Source organism: Megascapheus bottae, chromosome 17 (assembly GCF_031878675.1).
Source record: "Megascapheus bottae isolate mThoBot1 chromosome 17, mThoBot2.hap1, whole genome shotgun sequence".
NCBI classification, from domain to species: domain Eukaryota; kingdom Metazoa; phylum Chordata; class Mammalia; order Rodentia; family Geomyidae; genus Megascapheus; species Megascapheus bottae.
This window is the reverse complement of record NC_143525.1, coordinates 7787295-7812870: the sequence shown is the minus strand read 5'-3', so window position 1 is coordinate 7812870 and position 25576 is coordinate 7787295. Positions and strand designations below refer to the sequence as shown.

The 25576-nt window shown below is 40.9% G+C and overlaps 1 protein-coding gene across 1 annotated transcript in view; it reads right to left on the bottom strand.

The window, feature by feature from the left end:
- Dnah9 (dynein axonemal heavy chain 9) overlaps positions 1-25576 on the bottom strand; it is a 306051-nt gene that overhangs the window by 269427 nt on the left and 11048 nt on the right. Inside the window, exons 3-7 of the mRNA XM_090349542.1 lie at positions 22644-22802; positions 21485-21615; positions 13816-14027; positions 11365-11598; positions 1269-1436 (exon numbers count right to left, since the gene is read on the bottom strand). Coding sequence (XP_090205668.1) covers positions 1269-1436; positions 11365-11598; positions 13816-14027; positions 21485-21615; positions 22644-22802 — 904 coding nt within the window. The remainder of the gene's footprint in view (positions 1-1268; positions 1437-11364; positions 11599-13815; positions 14028-21484; positions 21616-22643; positions 22803-25576) is intronic.

Below are 25576 nucleotides of genomic sequence, written 5' to 3'. Positions count from 1 at the left end.
CAAAATAAATTTAAAAAATATAAAAAAAGAAGCTCAGGGATGGCTTAAAGCCCTACAACCAACATCAGCCCTCCCACCCCCCCCCACAAAAAAAGAAAAAGAAACCTCCACACTGCTTTCCAGAGTGGCTGAACTTGCTTGCAATCCCACTAGCAGTGCAGTAGGGTTACTTTTTCTCCACAACCCCGCAGCATCTCTCATTGAGTTCAAAATCTTGGCCATTCTTATTGAGGTAAGGTGGTATCTTAGGGTTGTTGTTATTTGTATTTTCTTTATTGACTTTTCTTTACCTGTGTATGGGATTTTTTTATTATGTGTTTGTAAACACATTGTACATAGTCTGTTTTATAACCTATTTCATAACTTTTTTCTACTTTGAACCAATAGAATTTGCGAAAAGTAGTCTTTCTCTAGGTTGGCCAAATAAGTTCCCTACAGAGGTCGAAGGTGCTCAGGGCAGATTCCTGTTCTAATTTTCTCTTTTTCCTTCTTACCTTAAATTTTCTGCTCCAGAAATCCTGTCTTGTTTAGTTTACTTTTAAAATAATCCTATGACTTCTTTGCATACAAACACACTCTATTTTTTCTCTTGCATTTTTCAATTTTCAGATCTTGGATTAGGGTGGAGTGGGGAGAAGGAGAGTTGCAGCTGAGATGTGAGCTCAGCTTCATCCCTCTCCAATCGTCTAATAAGCTTCTATCCAGGTTTGCCTATCCTTCCCTTAGCAGACTGCTAGAAGCTTTTTCTCCAACTTGTTAATGTATAATTGACAAGTGGAAGGTCACATATGTTTGAGGTTTAGAATAATATTTTGACCTTTATCGTGTTTAGGCATACAGATGAAATGATCACAACAATCGAGCCATTAGCTTCACACAGTTGCCATTGTCTTATGTGTATGTACATGGGCACATGTGCGTGTATGTGGAGGAGAGATTACTGCCCTTAAGACCTACCCTTATAGCAAATTTCAAGTACATAACACAGTGCTGTTAGCTATCTACACTGTTATACATCCCATCTCTGGAATTATTCATCTTGCATAACCGAAACTTAAATCCTTTGACCAATGCCTCCCTGTTTTCCTCACCCTCCCAACACATGAAAGGATTGTTCCCAACAGCTTCTAGGAATTTATTTCAGACAATAATTAGAACCTTTCCTAATGACATAAGTATAGCAATGATTTCTCCTGATGTAAATAGTAGAGAAAATGCACTAGAAAAATGCAATCTAGAAAGGAATGAGGCTATCAGCTCAGCCCTACCATGCTTTGGGGGTCCAAGCAGTTATAAGAGCACTCCGAGAAGACCTGGTACAGCTCTTGAAATTCCTCATACATTTGCTGGACCTGCTTACTCAGGGTGTTCCCTCTGACACCACTAAACTCGAGCTTTTCCAATTTGTGGAAATCCAAAGCAGTCTTCAGAAGATCCTAAGGGCACAATTCAGAAGGAGTTAATTCCATCATCATCATCATCATCATCATCATCATCATCATCATCATCACAAGTATGGATGAGAAGAGCAGAAAGTGCTGGAATGTATGCAGGGGTGGTAGTGGCTTAGGAAAAAGTGATGACTAGTCTTGTAACATTATTAGATGGGGTTGGCAAAAATAACTTGTTTAAATGCAGTAACAAAGAGGATAGAAACATAAATAAGGATCCTAGAAATGCTAAAACTAATGTGCTTCAACCTCTGTCTTTGTATTTTAAATTTTTGATTATAAAATATGATGATGATGGTAAATGTGCTTACATGATTGGTGACTCTTGTGCTGATTTTTATTTAAAAAGTCAATTCCCCTATGGGGTATGTTGTTTAGAATGAGAATTGCTTTCGAGGATGGTAGTAGGGAAGCAGACACTGAAATTAGTCCAAGGACAAATCCAGAGGGCAACACCATCCTTTGTAGCAAAGTCTTGTGCTAAGGAAAGAAATCTTCCAGAGTTGTCCTGCTGTATTGTTAGCTATGTGACAGAGGGCTGTAACTTAACCATTTCTATGCTGGTTTCTTCGCTGTGATAGCTAACAATAATATTTTTTGGTATGGCAGTGAGAACTAAGTTATTGCATGTTTAGGATTTGGGTGAGGGATGTGCACACATGCAGTATGTATTACTATTAGTGTGGTTGACACAGCGGCATCCTGTTGAGCCCGGAATACCATGCCCTGTGGATGGCATAACCTGGAAGCCTGGAGAGGGGTCTCTCCAGAGACTTAAGAAGCTACTATGTCATTGCTGATGGTACAAATGTCTCCTGCAAATGCCTAAAGGGCCACATGGAAGTTACCCCTTAGAAGTACTTGTCTACAAGTTATAAACTCTCCAGACCAAGATTTACTTTCTGCTAAAAATTCTACTCTATGTGTATCCTTTGATAGGAAAGAGAAAATATGGTGTCATTCACATTTCATGTGGCTTCCTGGGAAGGGGTACTCTGTCCTTTAGATTGGATGGGCAAGAGAGGATGCGCTATGACAAGGATGCTGAAAAACCCAGGAACTTCTGGCACAACTTTTAGAACTTCCTATTTCCTGTTGTTCCTGTTACCATGGAACTGTCAGGCTTGTACAAGCTGCCTTACTTCTTCCACTGGGAAACAAGACTGATGGCAATTATAGACACTGGATATGAGAAGTGGCTAAGTGTCTTCACTTTGTCAGATTACTCATACTATTTCAAGCAGGTTTTGAGCAGCCTTTTGTAAGTGGAACATGATTTGCAGCAATCACACAATGTAGGCAGGGAGGAGGGAATTAGCAGCCATGGAAGAAGAAACATAGATCAGGTCAGGACCAGGTCAGAACCAAAGTTCTTGCTGTCCTTGGTGATGGAAGACAGAGAAGTCGCTATTTGAAAACAATTTAACCTGTCCATGCCTATAATCCTAGATAGTCATGAGGCTGAGATTTGAGGATTGCAGTTCAAAGCCAGCCCAGCCAAGAAAGTTCATGAGACTCTTATTCTCAGTTAACAAATGACAAAAGCCAGAAGTGGAGCTGTGGCTCACGTGGTAGTACTAGCTTTTGGGCAAAAAAAAAGCTTAGGAACAGCACCCAGATATTGAGTTCAAGCCCAGATCAGCACACACACACACACACACACACACACACACACACACACACACACACACACATGCACTTAAAAGAAATAACATATTGGTAAAGATGTAAAGAATTCTTGTATACTCTCAGTGGGATTGTACATTAATGTTGCGGCTGTCAAGAACAATATGGAGGTTTTTCAGAAAACTAAATGTGGATCTACTATAGGATCCAGCTTTCTGACATTCACTCAAGTATTCAAAGGGAAGGATGTCAACACGAAGGGACACCTGCCTTCCCCTGTGCCTGATGCAGTGGTCAACGTAGCTAAGAGATGGACCAACCTGCATGATCAATTGATGAATAGCTAAATAAATTTTTCTATCGTATTAATAATTTCCTATTGCCGGCTAAAAGGAATCGACGGAACTAGAGGACTTTATGTTAAATAAGGTAACAGAGGCAGAAAGACAAATATGGCATGCTATCTCTCAAATGTAGACTTTTTTTCCCAAAAAATTGATTGGAATATATTATGGTGATTGCTTAGAAAGAAGGCTGGGTAAGGAGAGGAGATAGTAGGAGTTAGAGAATGGATAACTTAACACAGTTAAATAGAAATAATGAGTTCTGGTGAGGCTATCATAAACAAATGCCTATTATATATTTTCTATATATTATGATGATTAGAAATGAGAGCTTGAAGGATTCAAAAACAAAATAGCGATGGGGATCAAAATAAAAATGGAAGCATTTCTCACACTGATCTGATCAGTACATACTGCATAATGCATTAAAAAATCACATTGTGCCCATATACATATAATTGTTATTTTTTAAGCTTAACAATTGTTAACTGCTGGAGCCAGGAGTGTGGCCTAGTGATAGAGTGCTTGCCAGCATGCACAGAGCCCTGGGTTCAATTCCTCATATACACAGAAAAAGCCAGAAATGGTGCTGTGGCTCAAGTGGTAGAGTGCTAGCCTTGATCAAGCTCAAGGACAGTGCCCAGGTTATTACATGCCATATATATGTATCATGGTATTATACTGTTTCTCAAGAAATTTTTACACATAAAACAATTATAGTAAGCCAAGTGCCAGTGGCTCATTCCTGTAATCCCAGCTATTTTGGAGGCTGAGACCTAGAGGACCATGGTTCAAAGCCAAACTCGGCAAAGTATCTAGGAGACTTCATTTCCGATTAACCAGGGAAAAGCCAGGCTTGGGGACATGGGTCAGGTGATTGAATGCCAGATGTTAGTGAAATGTCAAGCACGTAGAATGTCCTGAGTTGAAGCCCATATAATGGCAGATGGATGACAATCCATCAATGACAGACAGACAGACATATGGATAGATGATAGACAAATAAATAATTAAAATATTTGCAGAAGTATGTGTAATTCTGCCAGTTATGGCAGCACAGAAATGTAATTCTAGTACTCAGAAAACTCAGATTCCATTTAAGGTCAATCAGCCTGGGCTACAAAGTGAGACTCTATCTCAAAACAATAGCACCAAAGGCAAAAAAAAATGTTCATATAATACTGAGAGGAAAAAGCAAAACAAATGAATTTATTTAAATGAAGTTGAGTTCAATAGTAAGTCAAATTTCTTGCAAGGATTTTAGCTGTAGTGAGCTTTACAGGAAAAATGATTTGTACTAAAAACATGTGTAAATGTTTTTACAGGAAAAGAATATTTTACAAGAAACAATATTTTTATAGAAAAAATAACCTTGGTACACATTCGTCACAAATGAGTGGATGTCAATTTCAATTTAGGGAAAATCCTGTCAAACCATTTTAAAAGACAGATCTCTCTTGATATGTTTGGTTACATCAGAAAGGAGGATGATAATTTCATTATGCTATTTGATTTCTCAAGGACAGTTGAAGCGAAGACCTGACAGTCAATGGGGTTCAATCTCTAGTGTAACTGGTCAATAATTAAATATTAGAGAAATATTTAATTGTGCTATTTTTGGAGAAAGTATTGTCACTCACAATGATAGCTATTTACATTGTTTTAGCCATTATCTAAATTAACAAACACAGAAGCTGACAAACTTATTTGGGGCTCAATTCCAAGGTCTTAGGGTTTTCTTTCCACCGCTCTCAAAAAAGCTCTTTCTAACTTTTTCCATATTCTTTGTCTGCATTGGCTTTCTTTGGGACTCTTATGAAGCTCTGGAATTATAATACCTTAATTTAACTTATTATTATTATTATTATTATTGTTATTATTATATTTTCTGTCTGTCTTTCCAAGGAGATTGAAAATACTCTCTAGGGTATCCTGGTATCCCCAGTGCCTAGAAGAGTTCTTGATGCCAGACAGACAATTGTTGAATGCAGACATACTCCCTGTGGTACCATGACCAGCTAGGCAGTCCAGTAAATGCAAAGGGGATTGGGTGGGACAGGAGCATTACAAAGCAAAGCATATCATTGCTCATTGGTGAGAAGACCCTTGTTGAATGTCAAGTAGAACTTCCTCTAGCAGTTAAGTGACTGAGACAAAGCAGCAATCATATAGGCTGAAACCATGACATGAATGAGAGGTGAAATTTTTAACCTAAAAAGTAAAAAACAGAACCATCCAGTGCCTACACATTTCCAGTATGAGCTGCCCAGAGCGTCAGTGAGTACTTCATCACAAGCTGCCCATGGGTTCTGGTCTATATAATATTGATGGCATTGTGGAAAAGATTTCTGTAGCTGCAGACACAGATTTATTATACTGACTATAACCATATCTTTGATTCTTTACTTTTTTAGCTGTAAAATCTTTTCACTGCCAGTTTAAAAATCTTCACTTCACAAACTGAAGCCAATCAGTTTATTGAACAACAGGCATGAAGTACATGGTGGCACATGTCTAAAATCCCAGCTCAACAGGAGACGGAGGCAGGAGGATCCAAATTCAAGGCCAGCCAGGGAAAAATGATCTAAGATCCTTTTTCATAAGCAAAACTAAAACTGAAAGAACTGAAGGCAAGGCTGAAGTAGGAAAGTGCTTGCATAGGGAACGTGAGGCTGTGAGTTCAATCATAAGTAGCTCAATTTTGTAAAGCACATAATGAACGTCATATGAATTTCACAGCATAATGAATTTAATCTGTTCGCAAGAGTTTAGGATCTCAGGCCCCAAACACTCAAGTTCGTACAACTCTGGATCTGCCGCTTATTAGTAATGTAGTTTAAGCAAGACATTTAACTTTTTCTAAGGTCATTTTCCCACTAGTAAATGGGATTACCAGGTAACACAGAGAGCATCATTGTAGGACTTCAATAGAGAGTAATTAATACGATTGCCCCCCGGTCATTTGACCAGATTATATAATGGTGCACACCAGGGACAGCAGTTCTTCCTTTCCAGATAGAGATCACAAAAAGTCCTAGGCAGCTTAGGCATGGACTGATTGGATCCTATTCTTATGGAAAACGGCATAACATTTAGTGGTGGTGGCAGGTGGTGGATGGGAGAAGGTTTAATTTGTGCTTTGACCCCTTAGGTGAAGAATCAAAATCAGGTATAATGGCAAGTTTCACCAACAGGAATTGTATTCTTGAAGGACAGGTCATGCCCCCCGTCTTAAAAGAAATGTCTTCAGAATTCATTAAGGTAGAGCACAAAGCAGACATTCATAGATGAAAATCTCAAAAGGTCATTTGGAAAAAGACTGTTTTCTTTTACCTTTTCATTGCCACCGACCTTATGCAGCTAATGTTCTCATACATGACCACATGTTCAAGTCCACCTGAAAGGGAAGCTGGCCCAATTAGTCTGGGAATGAAAGAAAGGAGGCTGAGCAGAATGGCTGGAGATGGTAGAGAGAACAGAATGTGAATGTGGTATGTATTAGGTCAGCTTATTACCTCTCTCCCTTCTAATCACTTCGCAGAAAGCCTCAGCAGGAAATCATTTTGTCTCCAAGTGAATCACAGCTTTACAGCAATTTTATAATGAAAGAAATGAGGGTTTGCTTCAAGCCACCCCCCTGCATTGTTTGCAGGGAAAAGGCTGCAGGCAGAAACATAAACAGAGGTATCTGCAGAATATACAAATATTATGGCACAAAAATAAACTCTGTGTGTATGTGCACGTGTGCATGCGTGTGTGCATGTGTGTGTGTGTTGGAGCATCATACAGGAAGGAGAAAAAGATTCTAGAGGCAACTGAAAGATTCCTTTATGTCCATTCAAATTGCAAAAAAATATATATACTTTGGGGGTTCCCTTAGTAAAGTCAGTAAGTCTCTTTTACACATTGAGAATCATAATTTTACCTGAGTGGCCTGTTTAGGTAAATATACCTGGAAATCATCTGATTAAAAACCAAAAACAAAAATCAAAACAGGATGTACCCCAAGATAGAACAGAATGTATAAGAGCAGAATAAAAGCACAAAGCCAGTTTGCAACCTTCAAAATGGGAAAAAAGGGAAGAAGGAAATTGGGGAAGGGAAGAAAATAGACCTTTATCGCTCTGTAGATAATGTCAAAGCTTGACGAAAATACTATAAGACCCTTATAGAAACCCCATCTAAGTCTCTGAGCCAAGTGACTATGGAAACGTTAAAAAATGGTATGGATATCTATCTCTTATGAAGATTGCATGATCATCTGAAGGATCTGGTATGAGTGATCTTTGCGACCTACATTACTTTGCTATCTTTCTGTTCTTCCTTATGTCTCTATTCTTCCCCTTCCTCCCCAAGAGTCAGTTATTTGAGCAATTAGCTGCACAACGGTTAGAATGGGGAGGACAGCAGTGGTGGTACCTAGGAATTCAATTAGTCCACTTGCTGAAAAACCCCTCATCGGTATGCGCCCTCCTTTGAAGCAGCAGCATCCTACCCCTACCTTCAGTTAGCAAACACCAGAATGTGAATGTAAACCTGCCCAACATCATTCTCCTATGGAAAAATAAGAAGCACTTTGTGGGCACATCCCAAATTAGAAAAAAAAAAACAAAAACAGAAATCAGAGGTAATTGCCGAGATTAAAAGTCAGTTCTTTGCAATACATAACCCTTGTCATAAGCATGAAGAGGGCTAAATACATTGATGTCATTGTATGCCTTTGGTTTAATGTATTGATTAACTGCAGGTACCATCATCTGATAGTCATATACTGCATTAGAACAGAAGAAGAAGGCAAAGTTCATGCTCATGCTTGCTGGAAAGAAGCAGATTAATCCCATTTCAAACAGGCATCGATCACAAGGATACACAGAATGTTAACTAAAGGGCTACATGAAATATGCCAAGAGACAATCAATAGTCAGTCCCCTGCCCTGCTGCACTGAGCTGAGGAGGGAAGAGATGTGGAGGAAGACAGAAAGGGCAAGAGAGCTGAATCTGAGCCAGTATGGGGGAGATAAAAAAAACAAAAACAAAACAAAAGAGAAGAAATGCTGTGCTGTGCCAGGGAGCAAAGAAAGAAAACCCAGAAGATAAGACAGAGAACTTTGGAAAGGCAGAAGCAGAAAAACTGGCATCGTTTGGGGCATTTAAGTTCTCCTCTAATTAAACCAGGGCATCTGCTTTTTATGCACCCTTGCCTTTGATTCAGAAAGAAAATCATGCAGCCAGCTGGAGTGGGAACTATTGTGAGGGTAATAACTTGAAGGAGGCTGGTGGCCATCTCTGCTTATATTTACTGATATACCCAGCAGATTAAGTGTCCTAATGTTAGAATAGCTGTCTATATGCAAAGTCACATCATTAGCATGTGTGCACAGGGCCTGAAGTCCCTGTTGGCCCTGAGACGTCCTTTAGAGCAGTGCTCTGCTACCACCCCCAGAGGCTGTTGCAGAGCCTGTAAACAGGACAGAATTATAAAGGCAATTAGTCTTCTGTGGTCAGTCCAAGCCAGGAGCAGGGCAGAGTGGAAATGTTCATCACCTTGGCTAAACAATTGTGAAGCGGTTGATGAGGGGAGATGAGAGGAATAAAGAATGTGAGGCAGGGGAGGCCTGTGCATTCAAAGCCCTGCTGGAACTGGTCAGGAGGAGGCATTTAGGATGAAGCTAGATATCTATTATTGATATTCTCCCAGATCCCGATTAAGGATTTAAGGCACGCTGTTCATACAATCTAACTTCTGGCTTTCTCACACATTTTCTGTCCTTGTGCCTGTCTGTCCTCATTTTCTTCCCCTGGGGAATTCCCACTCTAGTTTCAACATTGATTTTCTCTTGTGCTCCTTGATGTTTCTCAGAGACTTGCTGGCTTGGGGCCCCTTCTCTCCTGTATCCAATACCCCATCAATTTTCATTTTACTATAGTATGGCAAATATTACACCTAAAGTGTATGGATTCTTTTTCTTTCTATGTTTGAGCTCCTCTGTTAATCTGTCTACTTTATCCCATCCAATGGCTATCCATCCCAAAAGTTTTTGCAGGCAAAGCTGAATTTCAGCCCAAGTTTATATTCCGGGGATTAGCTTAGTATCTGGTGTTTACTTCTGCTGTAGCTGTACTTTCTACTTTTCCTTTTTTTTGTGTGCTGGTCTTGGAGCTTGATTTCAGGGCCTTACTCTTTCATTTGGTGTTTTTTGCTTATGGGTGGTGATGTACTACCTGAGCTATACCTCCACTTGTAGCTTTTTGCTGGTTAATTGTAGTTACAAGTCTTGTGGACTTTTCTGCCTGGGCTGGCTTTGAACCTCAATCCTCCGATTTCAGCTTCCTGTGTTAAAATGATTACTAGCATGAGTAGCCAATGCCTAGGTGGATATACCCTATATGAACTAATAAGAACTGGTCTAATCTCATATTCTTTTATTCTTGTCACCCCATAGTTTGCTGGGTTCATCACAGTCTCTTCCTAAAATATCTCTCTTCACTCCAAGTCTCTGGTAATAATAGCTGGGAATGTGCTTCTAATTTCATTCTGAGCTCTTGGCTATTGTCCTACTCTTGAACTTGACCTTGAACTTTTTCAAATCAGATTTAAGAATTTTTTAATCAAACCTATTATCCTCCCCATAAAGTCTAGTCAGAGATCTTGGGGCTGTGAAATGTTACACATTCTGGGGATTGAAACAATCAAAAGAATATGCCTCAGGTATCCTTGCTGTAACTCATATTAATTATTACATAATTGGGGAAGAGACAACTGTGAATAAGAGCTGGGTATCATTTGCAAAAGATTCCCCAGTGATGGAGATTTGGGAGCTACCTGGAGAGGTAAAGGAGTGGAGGGGAAGTTCAAAGCAGCCAGTTTGTGGGAATGGCCACAAACTTCCATTTTGTAAAACTTCTTTGCAAACTGAACCTTCCTGTCTGTGTTTGACAGACACAAAGCTTAAAATCTATGGGCATTTAATTTTATTTTTCATTTTTTTGTAGGCTTGAACTGGCACTGTCTTTTAGTTTTTTCACTCAAGATTGGCACTGTATCACTTGAGTCACATCTCCACTTCTGTTTTTTTTTTTTTTTTTTTGCTGGTTAATTGGAGATGAGTCTCATGCATCTTTCTGGCTTCAAGATTGTAATCTTCAGATCGCTATCTCCTATGCAGCTAGTATTACAGGCATGAGGCATTAACACCTGGCTTAAATACTTCAGGAAATTTGGAAAGCTACTGAATTTGCTTACTGGTTCTTCAGGTCTTTTTCCTTTAAATGGACCATGATCAAAATTCCCTAACTGCAAAAGAACAATTATATGATGATCAATCCAAATGAAAACAATGCATTGAACTCTTCGCAGGTGTTCTTTCAAACAGGGAAAAGTTGGCCATCAGATTTTGGTTTTATTTTTTTAATCTTTTAATTTTTGTGGGTTATGGGGCTTGAATTCAGCCTGTGTGCTGTCCCTGAGCTCTTCAGCTCAAGGCTACCACCCTACCCTTGAGCCAAACCCCACTTCCCATTTTCTAGAGGTTAATTGGAGATAAGAGTTTCAGGTCCAGGCTAAGAGTTTGGTCTACTGGTTAGAGTGCTTGCCTAGCATGTATGAAGACCTGGGTTGAATTCCTTAGTTACCACATGCATAGAAAAAGCCAGAAGTGATGCTGTGGCTTCAGTGTAGAGCACTAGCCTTGGGAAATCCCGAGGACAGTGAGTTCAAGCCCCAGGACTGGCACAAAAAAATGTCTCAGGTCCTTTTGTGCCCAAGCTGGCTTTAACCGTTGATCCTCAGATCTCAGCCTCTTGAGTATCTAGGATTACAGGTGTGAGCCACCGTGTCCAGCTAGATTTGGGTTTTAGAGTGTGGGATAGTTTTCTGTTCCACATGTGCTATTGCTGCACTTCCTCCTGTATAGGACTGGGCTATGGTGAATGAACATACTCACCGCCACTATATGCAGTTGGCCCAAGAAGCCATCCAATTGCACAAACACCAAAGAAGACTGGAAATCCCATTCCTTGACTTCTTTGTCCTCTTTGAAGTAAATATGGAGATTCTCCCTTCTGTCCTGAAACACCTCCTTGAAGAAGCTCAAAGTGTCAGTGACCACTTGCAGCTTCCTCTGACTTTCTTCTACTTCACTTCTCAGGAGGTCTTCTGGGCTAAGGTAATTAGAGGCCTGGAATGTGAACAGACATCCATATCCCTGAAGCTAGCTTACAGGTGAAGAATAGCCCATAACATTGGTAATACCAGCACTGAACCGAATAATTACTCAAATAATATTTTCCTCAAGTACAACAGAGAGAGCCTCTGAACCTTCGGTGTAACCTTCAGTTGCTCAGATGGACAGGGACCTAGGTTTAAAACATCTCATTTACCTTCAACTACAGTGTCTTGAGCCAATCATGGTGACTGGGTAAGTGACAAGCCAAAGGTAAGGAGGCAGAATGGAATTTTGTGTTCTTCTCTTATTATATTTCTCAGTTATCTTTAGGTACTAAGATGTTTCAATTCAACATAATAATATCACCCCTTCCATCTTTCTCCCCATCTCTCCGCCATCTCTCCCAGTCCCCCACCTCACCCCACCCCAAATTACCTGGTGCCATTTTCACCTTAGAAATTATGGCTGTCTTTGAATGCTCATTGAATGTTATGGCTTCATTTGCCCATACTCCCACTTTCCATTCATCTATTCTTCCTCCCCTTGTCTTCTCCTTCCCTCCCAACAACACACTTTTCAGTCCCTTGGTATTTATGTTGGTAAGCTATAAGTTAATTGTTCAAAGGAGTTATATCATTGTGAATACCATATTTCAGACAATATGTTTAGGTATATGTGTATATATGTTTGCATATGTTTATAGACATATGGAGAGATGCCTAACATCCCTGGCTATAAAAGAAATATAAATCAAAGCAATACTGAGATTCCATCTTACCCTAACAAGAATGGCCATTATTCAATGTGCAAAAATACTACCAGGTTAGTGTCAGTGTGGGGATAAAGGAACCCTATTACATGATGGGTGGGATAGCATTTGTAAGCCTTTATCCAAAAGATTACAAGTCAGGATACAGTACAGCCACTCATATTAGGTGCTCCCAAATAGTCTTTTGTGAGTTATTGGATTTTGATAGTGAAATAACTTGAATGCAAAAATTCATTGGGACAGCTGGGTGTGGTATCTCACGCCTGTAATCTGGACTACTCAGGAGGCTGACATCTGAGGATAAAGGTTCAAAGCCAGCCTGGGCACAAAACGACCTGAGACTCTCATCTCCAATGAATCTCTAGAAAATGGAAAGTGGGCTTGGCTCAAGGGTATGGGGGGTAGCCTTGAGCTGCAGAGCTCAGGGACAGTGCCCCGGCCAAGTTCAAGACCCATGGACGTCCCCGCCCTACACACACAAAAGATCACTGGGCCATAATTGTTTATTGCCTTCTCAGAGTTCAAGCTCCTTAGAGGCAAAAGAAGACAATTTCATAGGGAAGCCCAACCAAACATGTCTCCCTTCCATGTACAGATATATTCCTCCAGATTTATACTGCCCTGGATTGCACCAGATGAGGAATATCCCTGTAATCGGGGGACTCAGAAAGTTGAGGCAGGAGGATAGTTAAGTTTGAGGTCAACCTAGGCATCTTAGCAAGATCTTGCCTCAAGGTCTTTTGAAAAAAAATTAAAAATTGTTGATGATCGAGTTAAATGTAACTGTTAGTATGTTCAAGGCCTTAGGTTCAATCCATTGTCCAAAAAATAAGAAAAGGATGATGAGGAAGAGGAGAGGGAGGAGGAGGAGGAGGAACAGGCAGAGGAAGAGGAGGAGGAGGAACTATAAAACCCAAGAAGTGGCTGTTAAAAAAAATAATTAGCTCACAGATACAGAGACCTTACCATGTGCAGGGCACTTGTATTATTTCATAGAAGCCTCCTGATCACCTACCACCCTTTGGGATGGATCTCTTTTGACCAATGTGCAGGGAAGAAATGACCCAGAGCAGACAGTGACTTTCCCTAACACATGTAGCTGACAAGTGGTAAGGTCAAAACTTGGTACAGGGTCTAGATTGCTGGGCTTGGTGTCTGCCTTACTAACAATCCTGCCACTCAGATCAAAGAAAGGGGCGCAAATTCTCCAGTTTTATGCTTTGCTCCAGCTCTGGGCTTTGGGCAGAATGGAAAGGAAGACTTGTTCTCCCTAGTGTTCTGATATTACCAAATACCTCTTTGTGAATGGTTGGCATGTGAAGTAACAGTAATTCAAGCATGAGAACACTCTAGACCATAACACTTGGTGGGAGAAAACAAAGTGTACTTTATGCCTTCTTATGTATCAGCGCCACCCATCCACTGGAGGAGATGTTGCTAGGATGCCCAGGGCTACGCACCTGCTGGATGAGCAGGTTGCAAACCTCCTGCAGCAGCACTGTAAGCCTCCCTGGGGATCGATAACACTTGCAAGTGGCCCAAATCAGACAGATCACATGAAGTAGAGGTCTCAGGTGGGGCTTCACCTCAGGAAACGCCAAGCTCTCCAGGGTGTTAAGGTGGCGCTGGAGTGGCAGCAGGTGCACGTGGATGTCGCGAGCCTCTGACAGAGCTAGAAGGAATTAGAGAGAGTCATGAACTCTTGTTTATGTTGTAGAGCACTCTGGCCCTGGAAAGTGAAGACTCTGTTAGGCTACAAGTGCAATTTCCTCTTCAGTTAAGAAAGCAGGGAGACCTGCTCCAGATAAGCTTCTGGCTCTTGGTCAGAAATACCAAACTCTGGAGAGATGTGAGAAAATGATCTGAGGAGTTTGTTCTGGTGCAATTCTCTATGTGGATCTCTTCCCTGGTTCTCTCAGCCCCAGTGTGGGGGCTCTCGTTTAACCCTTGAAAAACACTTTGCTGGTTGCTGTGTTGCCAAGGTAATGCAAAATAGATGAGAGGGGATGAATTTCAGACCCATAAAGACCAGCTTCAAATATAGTTCCAGACACTCAGTGATTGTATGACCCTCGGCATATTTAACACTTTCAGCCACAGAAAGAGTCTGATCTGTTGGTAATTTCAGGAGTATTGAAGTTAGACTGAAGACAGGAGATAGAGCAAATGGAACTCATGGGCTACTAGTATGGTGCTGGACCACAGCAGGTGTGAGCTAGATGGTGTTGCCTTCGAGGACTATTGGTTTATCTCAATGAGTCATTATAAAGGAGACACAGGGCACACAGGAGTATCAGCACAAAATGGTGAGTGTATGTGCTGCAGTTTATTCAGAGACAGGAAAATATCCTTACTGTAAGTAGCTGGGATTACAAGTATGAACCACTGTGACTACTCTAAACCAATCATTTTGTAGTTAAGTAGAAAAGCCGGCAGTGTTGTATTTAGGAACCTGGACATTTGAAAGACCAGTGGCCAGATTGAACTGGAAGGAGTATCTTTAATTGTTTTTTGTGGTTTTAGTTTAGAACTAAGGCAGTGCATTTTGTTTGGTTGGTTGTTTTGGGGAGAGTGGTTTGCTTGTTTTTTGGTATTACAGGGATTTGAACTCAAGGCCTTACAACCTAGCTTTTTGCCTTGTTAATGTCACATTTTGGATAAGATCTTATCTTTTGCTTGGAGCCAGTCTCAGACTTAGGATCCTCTTACCTACCCCACTCCCACAAGCAGTTAGGATCACAGACATACACTATCACTTCTGACTGGTTGGTTGTAATGGGAGTCTCACTAACATTTTTGCCTGAGTGGCTTAACGTAGGTATTCTAAATAACTGGGATTACAAGCATGAGCCACTATACCTATCCTAAGCCAGTTTTTTTGATGTAGTAAAAGGAATCAAACTCAAGACTTCATGTGTGCTAAGCATGCACACTAATACTTAGTGATACCATAGTCCCACTGCTTTAAATTTTTTTATTTTATGCTATTCTTATTTTAGTAAAAATATTTCAATCTCTATTTGTTGAATCCACACATGCAAAAGACAAAAAAACATCCCCTTTCTCAGACATGTTCAGTATGCCAGATATTGCTTTAATATAGGCCATAGATATCTCCCATAGACTGTTCTATGAGACAGCTTTAGTCCTCTATTTTAAGATGTTACCTAGGTTCATCCTCTGAATTCACTAGTTCTATCCACCAAAGCCAAAGGAAGATTACCTTAAACATATTATCCAACCCCCCCTGGCTTGATACTTGTGAGGCTCAATACACACAGGAATGTGTTGATGTGTATGCCTGTACTTTACCAATACATGTGCGGAAGCAAGATGTGAACTGAAAATCAAATGCCATTGCCAAGTGATTGGAGTAGTAGTTCATGGGTTGGAGAGCTGATGGCAAATCCTCTCCCTAGAGAGGGCTTCAAAATCCTCTTCATGTGGGTTATGAGGAAGAGGCTAGAACTATCATGCTAAAGAGCATCATTTTTCTGATAGCCTTTCTGAGGACTTTCCAAAAGCAAAAATGGCCTGGCATGTAGTATTCCTGATTTGTGCTTCTCCCAGTCTGTGAGATGACAGGCATGAGTTGCTGTGCCCAGGCACTATAGCTGAAATAACAGGTATGTGCTACTGTGCCCAAACATTGGTTGAGATGGAGTTTCATAACACTGTAACTGGGCTGGCCTTGAACCAAGATTTCCCAGTCTCCATCCCTCAGTACTGAGCCACTGCATGTGGCTTCCCATCTTGATTTCTAGGAGCATACTGTGTTAAGAGAACACAGTGTCTTTGTAGTCCAAGCAAGGGAAAATCACTTTGGATGACAGGCAAATAAAGACTGAGATAGGTACAAGTGGGCTCCTATCTTTCAATGATTCTGCTCAGTGATAGAGTTTCTGCTTTGAATCTTCAAGGGCTGAGTTCAGTCCCCACCACCATTAAATATCTGGGTGGAGATTGGTTCCAGGCTCCCCTTGTATGCCCAGATCCGGAGATGATCAAGTCTTGTATATAAAAATGTGAAGTATGGGGCCGGGAGTTTGGCCTAGTGGTAGAGTGCTTGCCTAGCATGCATGAAGACCCAGGTTTGATTCTTTGGCACCACATAAAAAAAGGTGGAAGTGGTGCTGTGGCTCAAGGGTAGAGCTCTAGCCTTGAGAAAAGTCCAAGGACAGTGCTCAGGCCCTGAGTTCAAGCTCCATGACTGGCAAAAAAAATGTGAAGTATTTGCATAAAACCATCACACATCCTCCTTTACACTTCAAATCATCTTTAGATTACTTGTTGTATTCAATACAGTTTAAACACAATATAAGCAGTTGTTCTACTCATTTTTTTAAACTGGTGTGCTGAAAAGGAGTCCAATTTAGTGCTTGCTAAGCAGGCACGCACGCTACTTAAACTATACCTGATCCTATTGTTTTAAACTTTTATGTCCTTATATTGTTATTTTTTTACTTTTTGAAAAAATTTTTGATGCCTATTGGTTGAACCTCAGATACAGAGGCTTACTGTTAATTTAAGTAGACAACTACAGGGCGATGTCCAGTGGATTGCTGGCAAATCCAGATGTGCCAGATGTGGCAGATATGGCAGGGACAAATGCTTTATGTATAAACATATTCATCTCTGCAATGTCAAAACTCCCTGTGTCTGATTTCAAGATGCCTATTTGACTTTAGTGCATGTTGCATGGAGAACAGTGAGGAAAACCTAAAAAGACACACAATGTCAATGTGGCCAAAACTGGCTCTAATGAAGCAATGAACTTTGATCTTGCTACGGACAGACAGAAAGACAGACAGAGAGACAGACAGACAGAGATGGTGCTATGAGCAGTATCTTCTCCAACAGTCTGGTGTTGGTTAGATTTTACATCATCTGTGGGGCAGTATTAAGAAGTAGGCTGTTAAGAGGTGGTTAAGTCATGAGAGGCTTCTTCTCTGTGAATAAGATTTGGTCTCTTATTGGAGAATATTCATAACATTTCTCCTTTTGAGGATGTAGCAGGAGATGCCACCTTGGAAGCAGAAACCAACATTTATCAGACAGTCTCTCCTTGATTTGATCTTGGTCTTCTCAACCTCACAAACACTGAGAAATAAGTGACTGCTCTTTACAAATCACCCAGTCCCTAATAGTTTATTGTAGCAGCACAGAACCACTCTCACAATTACAGCTGGGTTCTAGGCCATCCATGTCCTGCACACCCTACCCCACCCCATGGCTGGGAAGAAAATTCCTTACAGCATTTTTATTGCCCTCAAGTGCACTATTGCTTCCTATTTCCCAAGGTTTTTCATTCTTCAATCAATTCCACTTCTGACAATCATCTCTATCCTTTGAGCTCCTGTCTTTACTTCTTACCATTTTCTAATTGGTACTTACTAATCCAGAGATACTTCATTTCCTTTCCTCTCTTTAGCCTATCATGGAGCCAATAAACCAGCCTGATAGTGAATAACAAGAATAATGCACCTAGTACATTTATGTGGGATAAAGTGAGCCAGATGTTCTGCAATTAAATTAGAGGTCTTCAATTGCCTTTAAAAATCTCTTTATTCTTAGTAGATTCTGCCAAAATTTCTGACCAAGTTGCTATCTAATATCTCTAATCAAATCTTTTCTTCTTCCAACATGGGAATCAAATTATATAGTAAAAAGGGTTTCTAGCTAGGTGCTGATGGCTCACACCTGAAATCCTAGCTACTTAGGAAAAGCTGAGATATGAGAATCACAGTTTCAAGACAGCTCAGGCAGAAAAGACCACCAAAAAGCCAGAAGTAGAACTAGGGCTTAAGTGGTATAGGGCTAGTCTCCAGCAAAATCCTGAGCAAGTGCACACACGCGCGCACACACACACACACACACACACACACACACACACACACGCAAAGGTAATGTTTATCTGATGCTATTATAATGGTTTCTGTTTTCTTAATCTGATTTTTCAGCATCTACTAGAAAGAACATTTGGTAGCTGGCTTAGGGAAATCAAGTTTTACAACCATTCATTTATATATGTAATTAGTTTCTTAATATCCAGTTGGGAAAATATTATGGGAAATACTGAACGATCAACTCATAACATACTTTGATGACATTTTATTTCAGAGCTCCAAAGGCATTTATTTGCACATTTCCATTATGACACCTTCTATATCTCTGTCCAACCTGTAACATTGCTTCCTTAAAATTTCCCTCCAAATTGGCTCCATTTTAAGCTAGAAAAAAATAGTTTCTTAGTATCCATGGGAGACTGGATTCTTTATTATTTTTTGCTAGTCCTGGACTTGAGCTCAGGGCCTGAGCACTGTCCTTGGGCTTTCCTCAAGGCTAGTGTTCTGAGCCACTGCACCACTTATGGCTTTTTCTATGTATGTGATACTGAGGAATAGAACCCGGGTCTTCATGCATGCTAGGCAGGCACTCTACCATTAGGCCAAACTCCCAGCCCCCGAGACTGGATTCTTTATATCTGAGGATACTCACATCCCTTACATAAAACATACAGTATTTGCATATAACCTACACAAACCCCCTCTAGATTACTTGCAATGCCAACACAAAGTAAATGCAGTGCAAACAGTTGTTATATGACTCATGAAATTATAACTCATTTGTGCAACTACTTAATAATACTAGTAAAAAAAATAAAAATGAAAACATTAAAAAATAGTTGTTATACTGTGTTGTTTTAGGAATGATGAGAAAAAAAGTTTGCACATGTTCAGTTTGTACAAAATTTCTTGTGTGTATGTGCTGATACTGGGTTTTGAATTCAGAGCTTGGGCACTGTCCCTTAACATTGTGTTCAAATTTAGTGCACTACCACTTAGGTCCCTGCTCCGTTCTGGCTGCTGGTTAATTGGAGATAATATTTGCACGTACTTTCCTGCATGGTCTGATTTTGCATCATGATCCTCTGATTTCAGCCTCCTGAATAGCTAGGATTAAAGTCTTGAGCTACCAGGATCTGACAGTGTGTACTAAATTTAAAAACAAAAATAATTTTCAGGCTTGGAATGTAGCTTAGTGGTAGAGTGCTTGCCTAGCATGCACAAAGTCCTGGAATCAATTCCTTAGTGGCACATGAACAGAAAAAAAGCCAAAAGTGGCATTGTGGCTCAAGTGGTAGAATGCTAGCCTTGAGCAAAAGAAACTCAAGAACAGTGCCCAGGCCCTGATTTCAAGCCCCAAGACTGGCAACAAAAACAAATAAATGATAATGATGTTCAGCTCATTGACTGAATTCATGGCTATAGAATCCACAGATGAAAAGGGCTTCTGGCATATAAAATGAAAAGTTTAGACCTATCAAAACTTTAGAACTATCTAAAATGTAAACTATTTGCCAAGGGGGATACACCTGATGACATTTTCAAAAGACCTGTTCACATGTCTTCCACAATCAACAGCAGCCCATGAACCACTTTTGGGAAAGGACATTTGTTTATTTGAATTAAAGCTCAAACTGGAAACAAGAGTTGACTCCTCTAGGACACAGAACCTCTTCAAAAGCAATGAACTGAGACATTAAAATACATCTGTTCAATCCGATTTCATACACTGTCAGGGCAGCCTCTGCAATGGGACTTGGGGACCCTGAAGGACCTCAAAGCCTCCCTATTGCATTATATAGTTCCTGTCAAAAAATCCATTAACAAAACTTGGCATAATGCTATAACCTTAGGAAGCTGAGATGGGTGAACTGCAAGTTCAAGGTCAGCCTTGGTTACATAGAAAGCCTTTATCAAACTAAAGCAAAACATGAAAAAGAAAGAAAAGTTGACAACAACCACTTTAGTGAAGGTGTGGTCAAAAAAAATTAAGGCAGCTCTGTGTGTTTAAGCCCCAATACAGAGGAGAAAGTCAGGAGAGAAAGAAAGGGAAGATGGAAGGGAAGGAGGAGAGAGAAAGGGAGAAAAAGAAGGAAGGAGGGAGAGAAAGAGAAAAAGGGAGAGAAATCCATTGTTGGAACTTTTATTCCTTTAGTTAAATGGTTTCCAAATCCCATACTCCTAGGAGGAAAAGATTGATGAGATATCACCCAGCAGGCTCTGGCTACAGGACACAGCCCCCATTCATCAAGCAAACAGACCTTGATTAATTTTATATTTTGGGACTGCCAAAGAAATCGTGTTTAAGAAATCTCTTGGAGAGGAAATATGTTTGAAAATCACTGCTTAGATTAAGCTTAACTCATATGAAATTGAAAATACCTCTGAAAGCACATTTTGACCTATGGTACTGAGGGTGAGGTGATCTGATAAGAAAGGGAGGGCAAAGTGCACTAATGAAGGATGAGGGGGCCCTGAAAATAGGTACCTCCTCCTAATCATAGGTTTTGCTGGCTTGGCAATTTGGACAAGGCTGATCTTGTCTGATGCTTAGAGGGACAGGAAATTGCAGTCCCATTGGACTATTGGAACAGAAAATACAGACTGAAAGTAGACAGAGTATAGATTGCTCAGGGAGCAAAGATTTCCAGAACCCAAATTCCAGAGATGAGTGAGAACACATATCAGAGCCATGCAGTGCAGCCAAAAAGGACATCCTTCCTCCTAGATCATCTCATAGGGGCTGCAGAAGAGGAAGGCTAGGTGAGGCAGTGTGTACACCCTAACTATGGTACATAGGAAAGTTCAGAGAGGTTGTGTAAATTTGCCCAAGACCATAAAGAAGTTGGACTACAAGTAGAGCACAGTTCTGTTGGGCTCCCCTCCTCTGCCACTGGTACTTAAGATTGATATTGAGTCAGTTAGAAGGTTATAAGCACGTAAGGAGGCTGAAATTAGAAAGATAGAAATAAGTGTGTTGCTAAAGGAAGAAATCCAAGTCAAAGGGATTTGTGAGGCAGGCACTGACAGCTTGAGCCTGTCATCCTAGCAATTCAGGAGACTGAGATCTAAGGATCAAAGTTTGAAGCCAGCCTATGCCGAAAAGTCCCTGAGACTCTTATCTTCAGTTAACTATCAAAAAGACCAAAGTGAAAGTGTGGCTTAAGTGGTGGAGCGGTGACCAGTCTTGAATAGAAAAGCCAAATAATAATACAAGGGCCTGTGTATAAGCCCCAGGGCCAGACAGAATATCAGGGGGATCTGTGAAAACTCTGGTCCTCACCTGCTACAACATCTCTGACCAAGGCTTTGAAAGCTGGGAAGTAGCTGCTCTGAAGCTTGTCCAGGAGCTTAGCCATGCCCCTCACCTTCATGGTTCTCAGTTGGTTATAAATGCACTCCAGATCCTCATACCTGCAATGATGCAGAGAAAGGTGAATCCAAAAGAGCATTCGAAAATGTCATCCATCCAGAGATGTTCCACCCTTCCACAGGCTGAGGGTCTCTGCAGATAACACCATGCTTCTACACCAAAAGCTGGGGGATAGCTGTCTCAGAACACTGAGGGCAAAAGCTTGCATAGGGAACACAAGTCCAATAGGAGACCTTGTGGTGACCATCTGGGAGCTGAAAAGCTGGGCAGCTGGAGGTCATTAGCTCTGGCAGAAAGGTTGGGCAGGCTGAGAGCAACGTTGTTAGAGCAAGGCTGCTAGAATAGGGTCTTGCCGTAGGTTAGAAGCTGGGCAAGAGGATGAGCATCTCAGCATGACAGTGCAGACAGAGCTGGAGCCATAACAGGCAAGACCTGATCATGTGACAAGGGTAATCTCCAGCCAATGTGGGGACAGGGACATCTGTTCCCAACATCTGTCCGTCTCCTTTTGAGTAAGGGATTTATCAGTACAGTGATAAACAGGAGCAAGGATGTGGGAAGTATGAAGGGAAATGATAGAAGCAATAATGACTTCTTTCTGGTCCTACCGTGGGACTGGGCTAGAGTGGATATGAATGATGATTTGGGATCTAGAAAAGGCTATTCTACAGCTAGCGTCCAAGAGGCCCTCTGTTTTCAGATCCTCACAAAAGAAAAGGTATGTGTGCCCAGCTTCCACTGTCCAAGGAGAGAGAGCAGATATTAGAAGACAAAATATTCAAAAGTGTTCACTGATTTTTACACATTGTTGAAGAAAAAAATGGAAAAAGGTTACAGAAGACGCTTTGACAGTAGCCCAAAAGAAGAATGATGATGATTGAACTTTGGGGGAAAGAATGTATCTTCCACATAAAAACCGTATTGACTCAAAGTCAGTTGTCTTCCTTAGGGAAGATGAAAAATACCTGGAGGGAAGGAACTACTCAGGGGTTAGCTTCCCTGGGCCAGCTCTGGCTTTTTCCTCTAAAAGGTATCTTCCCAGAATTTGGGCATGTGCCTCCCTGCCTACCTGCTCTTCCAGAACTCCAATTCCACCTTGGGGGTAGGTTGCTCCCCCTGGAGGAGAGGCAGAGAAGACTCTCTCTTCAGCAACACCTGGATTTGGTGGGTCCACTTGACTATTGCAGACTCAATGGCATAGATAATTGACTTATCTATTGAATCCAAGCTGTGAAAGAGAAAATAAATATTGAACTCCTAGAATGCCTACATCTTGGGCGTGTATTTGTCTCTTTTCCATTGCTATAACAAAATTCCTAAGGCTTGATAAGTTATAAATAAAAGAACGTGGCTTCCCTCCCATGGTTTGGGAGGCTGGAAGTTCAAGGTTCTGATGTATCCCTTGTTTGTTTGACATCTCTTGTGGGCATCATGGTCGGTGGCATCGTTGCAGGAGTGGGAGCCAGAAGGAACACTTTGCCCAACAGAAAACCAGAGAGAAACAACAATCTCTCGGAAAGGCATGAACGTAAGACCCACCAATCTACGGTAGTTTTCTCTGAGAGCAGGGCCTCCAATCTGCTGATTATCTTGCACTAAGCTCCACTTCTTAAATATTCCATCATTTTCTAACATTGCCACACTGATGAACAAGCTTCCAACGCATGAACTCTTAGGGGAAAAACTCACATCATATTCAAACCCTTTCTCTGGTTAGACCCTACAAAAGAACTCCAAATCTTTTAAAAGCAGGTGGAAACTGGGGAGTGGGCTGTGCCACTGAGGATCCTGGTTCACAGCTAACCTGAGGAGGAAAGTTCGTGAGACTCTTATATTCAATTAACCACCAAACAACTAGAAGTAGTGCTATGGTCCAAAGTGGTAGCGTGCTAGTCCTGAGCACAAAACACTCAGGGACAGTGGCCAGGCTCCGATTTCAAGTCCCATGACCAACAAAAAATAATTTAAAAACTTTAAAAAAAAGGTGGGAAAATTCCATCTAACCTGTGATTTCTTTTGACTTGTCTAAAGCAGGGTCTTACTATATAATTGAGGATGGTTTAAAACGTGCTCTGTAACCTAAGCTGTCCCTAAACTTGCAATAAACTCTCTGCAGCTAGGATTTCAGACATGTATCACTATTAGTCCTAGCTTGTAGCCTATGAATTCTCTATATTTTTTCCCAGTTGTGGGGCTTGAACTTAGGGCCTGGGTGCTGTGTCTTGAGCTCTTTTGCTCAAGGCTGGTGCTCTATCACTGTGAACAACATCTCCACTCCTGTGAATTCTTTACACTTTTTAGTAATAGAGTCTCTTGAGTAGTCCATTAAATATACAGAACCTCTCCCCAGAAAACATGGCTATAAGTGCACATATCCAACAGTAAGTTAAAGAGCTATCAATATGCCATCAGTTGTTTCTGTCACTGTAGAAATAGGATGGACAGAGCAATTCAGAGGACCACCCAGCTCTTGCTTGAATCTCACCAGGGAAGGCATGAAAGCCAGTTTCCTACACGAGGAGACAACTCAGTAGATTACCTCTCCCAGGAAGAAACCACACTGAACCATATATGCTTCCCTGGGATTGCCTCATTTTGCTGTTCTAAACTCAGCAGCAAGAAGAAATGGGTTACTTCCCACGCCAGGCATACCAGTGTCTAGGAATAAATACTATCATCATGACTGTACTGCCTTCACTTCACTGTTCCAATTCCACAGCTTCCTGCCTCAGAGGCCTCTTTTGTGTTATTCTGTGCTAACTAGCTTAGCTATCTTCAGAAAAAAAATTAAAAACTTAAAAAATAGTTTAGTTGCCTGTGAGTAGTCTTTACTGAAAATTATACCAGCCAAGTATCAAGGGCACAGTGAGAAAGAAGGGAAGTGTAGCCCTCATGTTTTCCAGTCAGAAACACACTTTCACTTAATTAAATTCATGTTTGCTGAAACAGGATATGGCAGATGTGATTATGAGAAGTATTAGAAGGAGAAGATACTCACGTTCCCTAAAATGATTCATCCGTTTGAACAAAGGAAGACAAACTCAGGATTACATACACACAATGAGTTTCATTCAGTTGAAGTATAAAGGGACCAGAAGAAGGGTAGATAAAATTTATTTATTTTGAAAACTGAGTATTTTTATTAAGCCCCAATAATTTTCCTAGTTAAATGGAAAATTACTTCCAAATCATGCATGCAGTAATTACTTCCAATAGAAAAAATAAACTCGTGTTGAAATGTATTCTGTTGCATACAACAATAGATTATTCTTAAGCCATATTGTTATTGACAATGACACAGGTTTGTTGAGAAGTTCCTGGCAATATGGTAGACCTAGGAAGATCATGTAGGAAGATCGCTTGTGGCCACACACATAGAAATTCTAGATAATTAAAAGCTATACACAGTGTAGCTGGAGCAAAGAAAAAAAAGCCATCCACAAGGGACAAGGTGACCACAAGGATAGAATGGGAAGTGGAGCCTGATGGTAGCCCCGACAGCCCAAAGGAAAGGAGACTGAGGGTTTAATGAACGCCCCTGTAAAACCATATTGCTTCCTCCTAGGGGAAATAAATCCCTAGCACTTTTTTTTTTTTAAGTGCTGCAGCTGCTGGGAGAGGAAAAGTTGGAACCATAACAACCGCCACTGGAGTTAGTGCTGTGACACTGTGTACTGAGTAAACACAGAAGAGGAACACAGCCTCCAGGACTGGCCTGGGTCCTCGCCAATGACGAGCCCTAGCTTAATAAGCAAAGTACTGGAATCTGGTATGGCTGCTCTCAGCCCTGAAATGATTTGGAACAAATGATGACCCTGCTGCTGAGAGAGCCTTAAAAGGCTTCAGAAAACATTGTAAGGATGAGGGATAAAGTGGGTGCACACATACCGACCTATCCCAGCATACTGGTCGACAGACAGCAGAGTTGGATGTGGAGCAAGAAGATGTACAGTCAGGAACAGAAGTCATCTGAAGAAAATATTTGGATAAACGAGCTTGCCT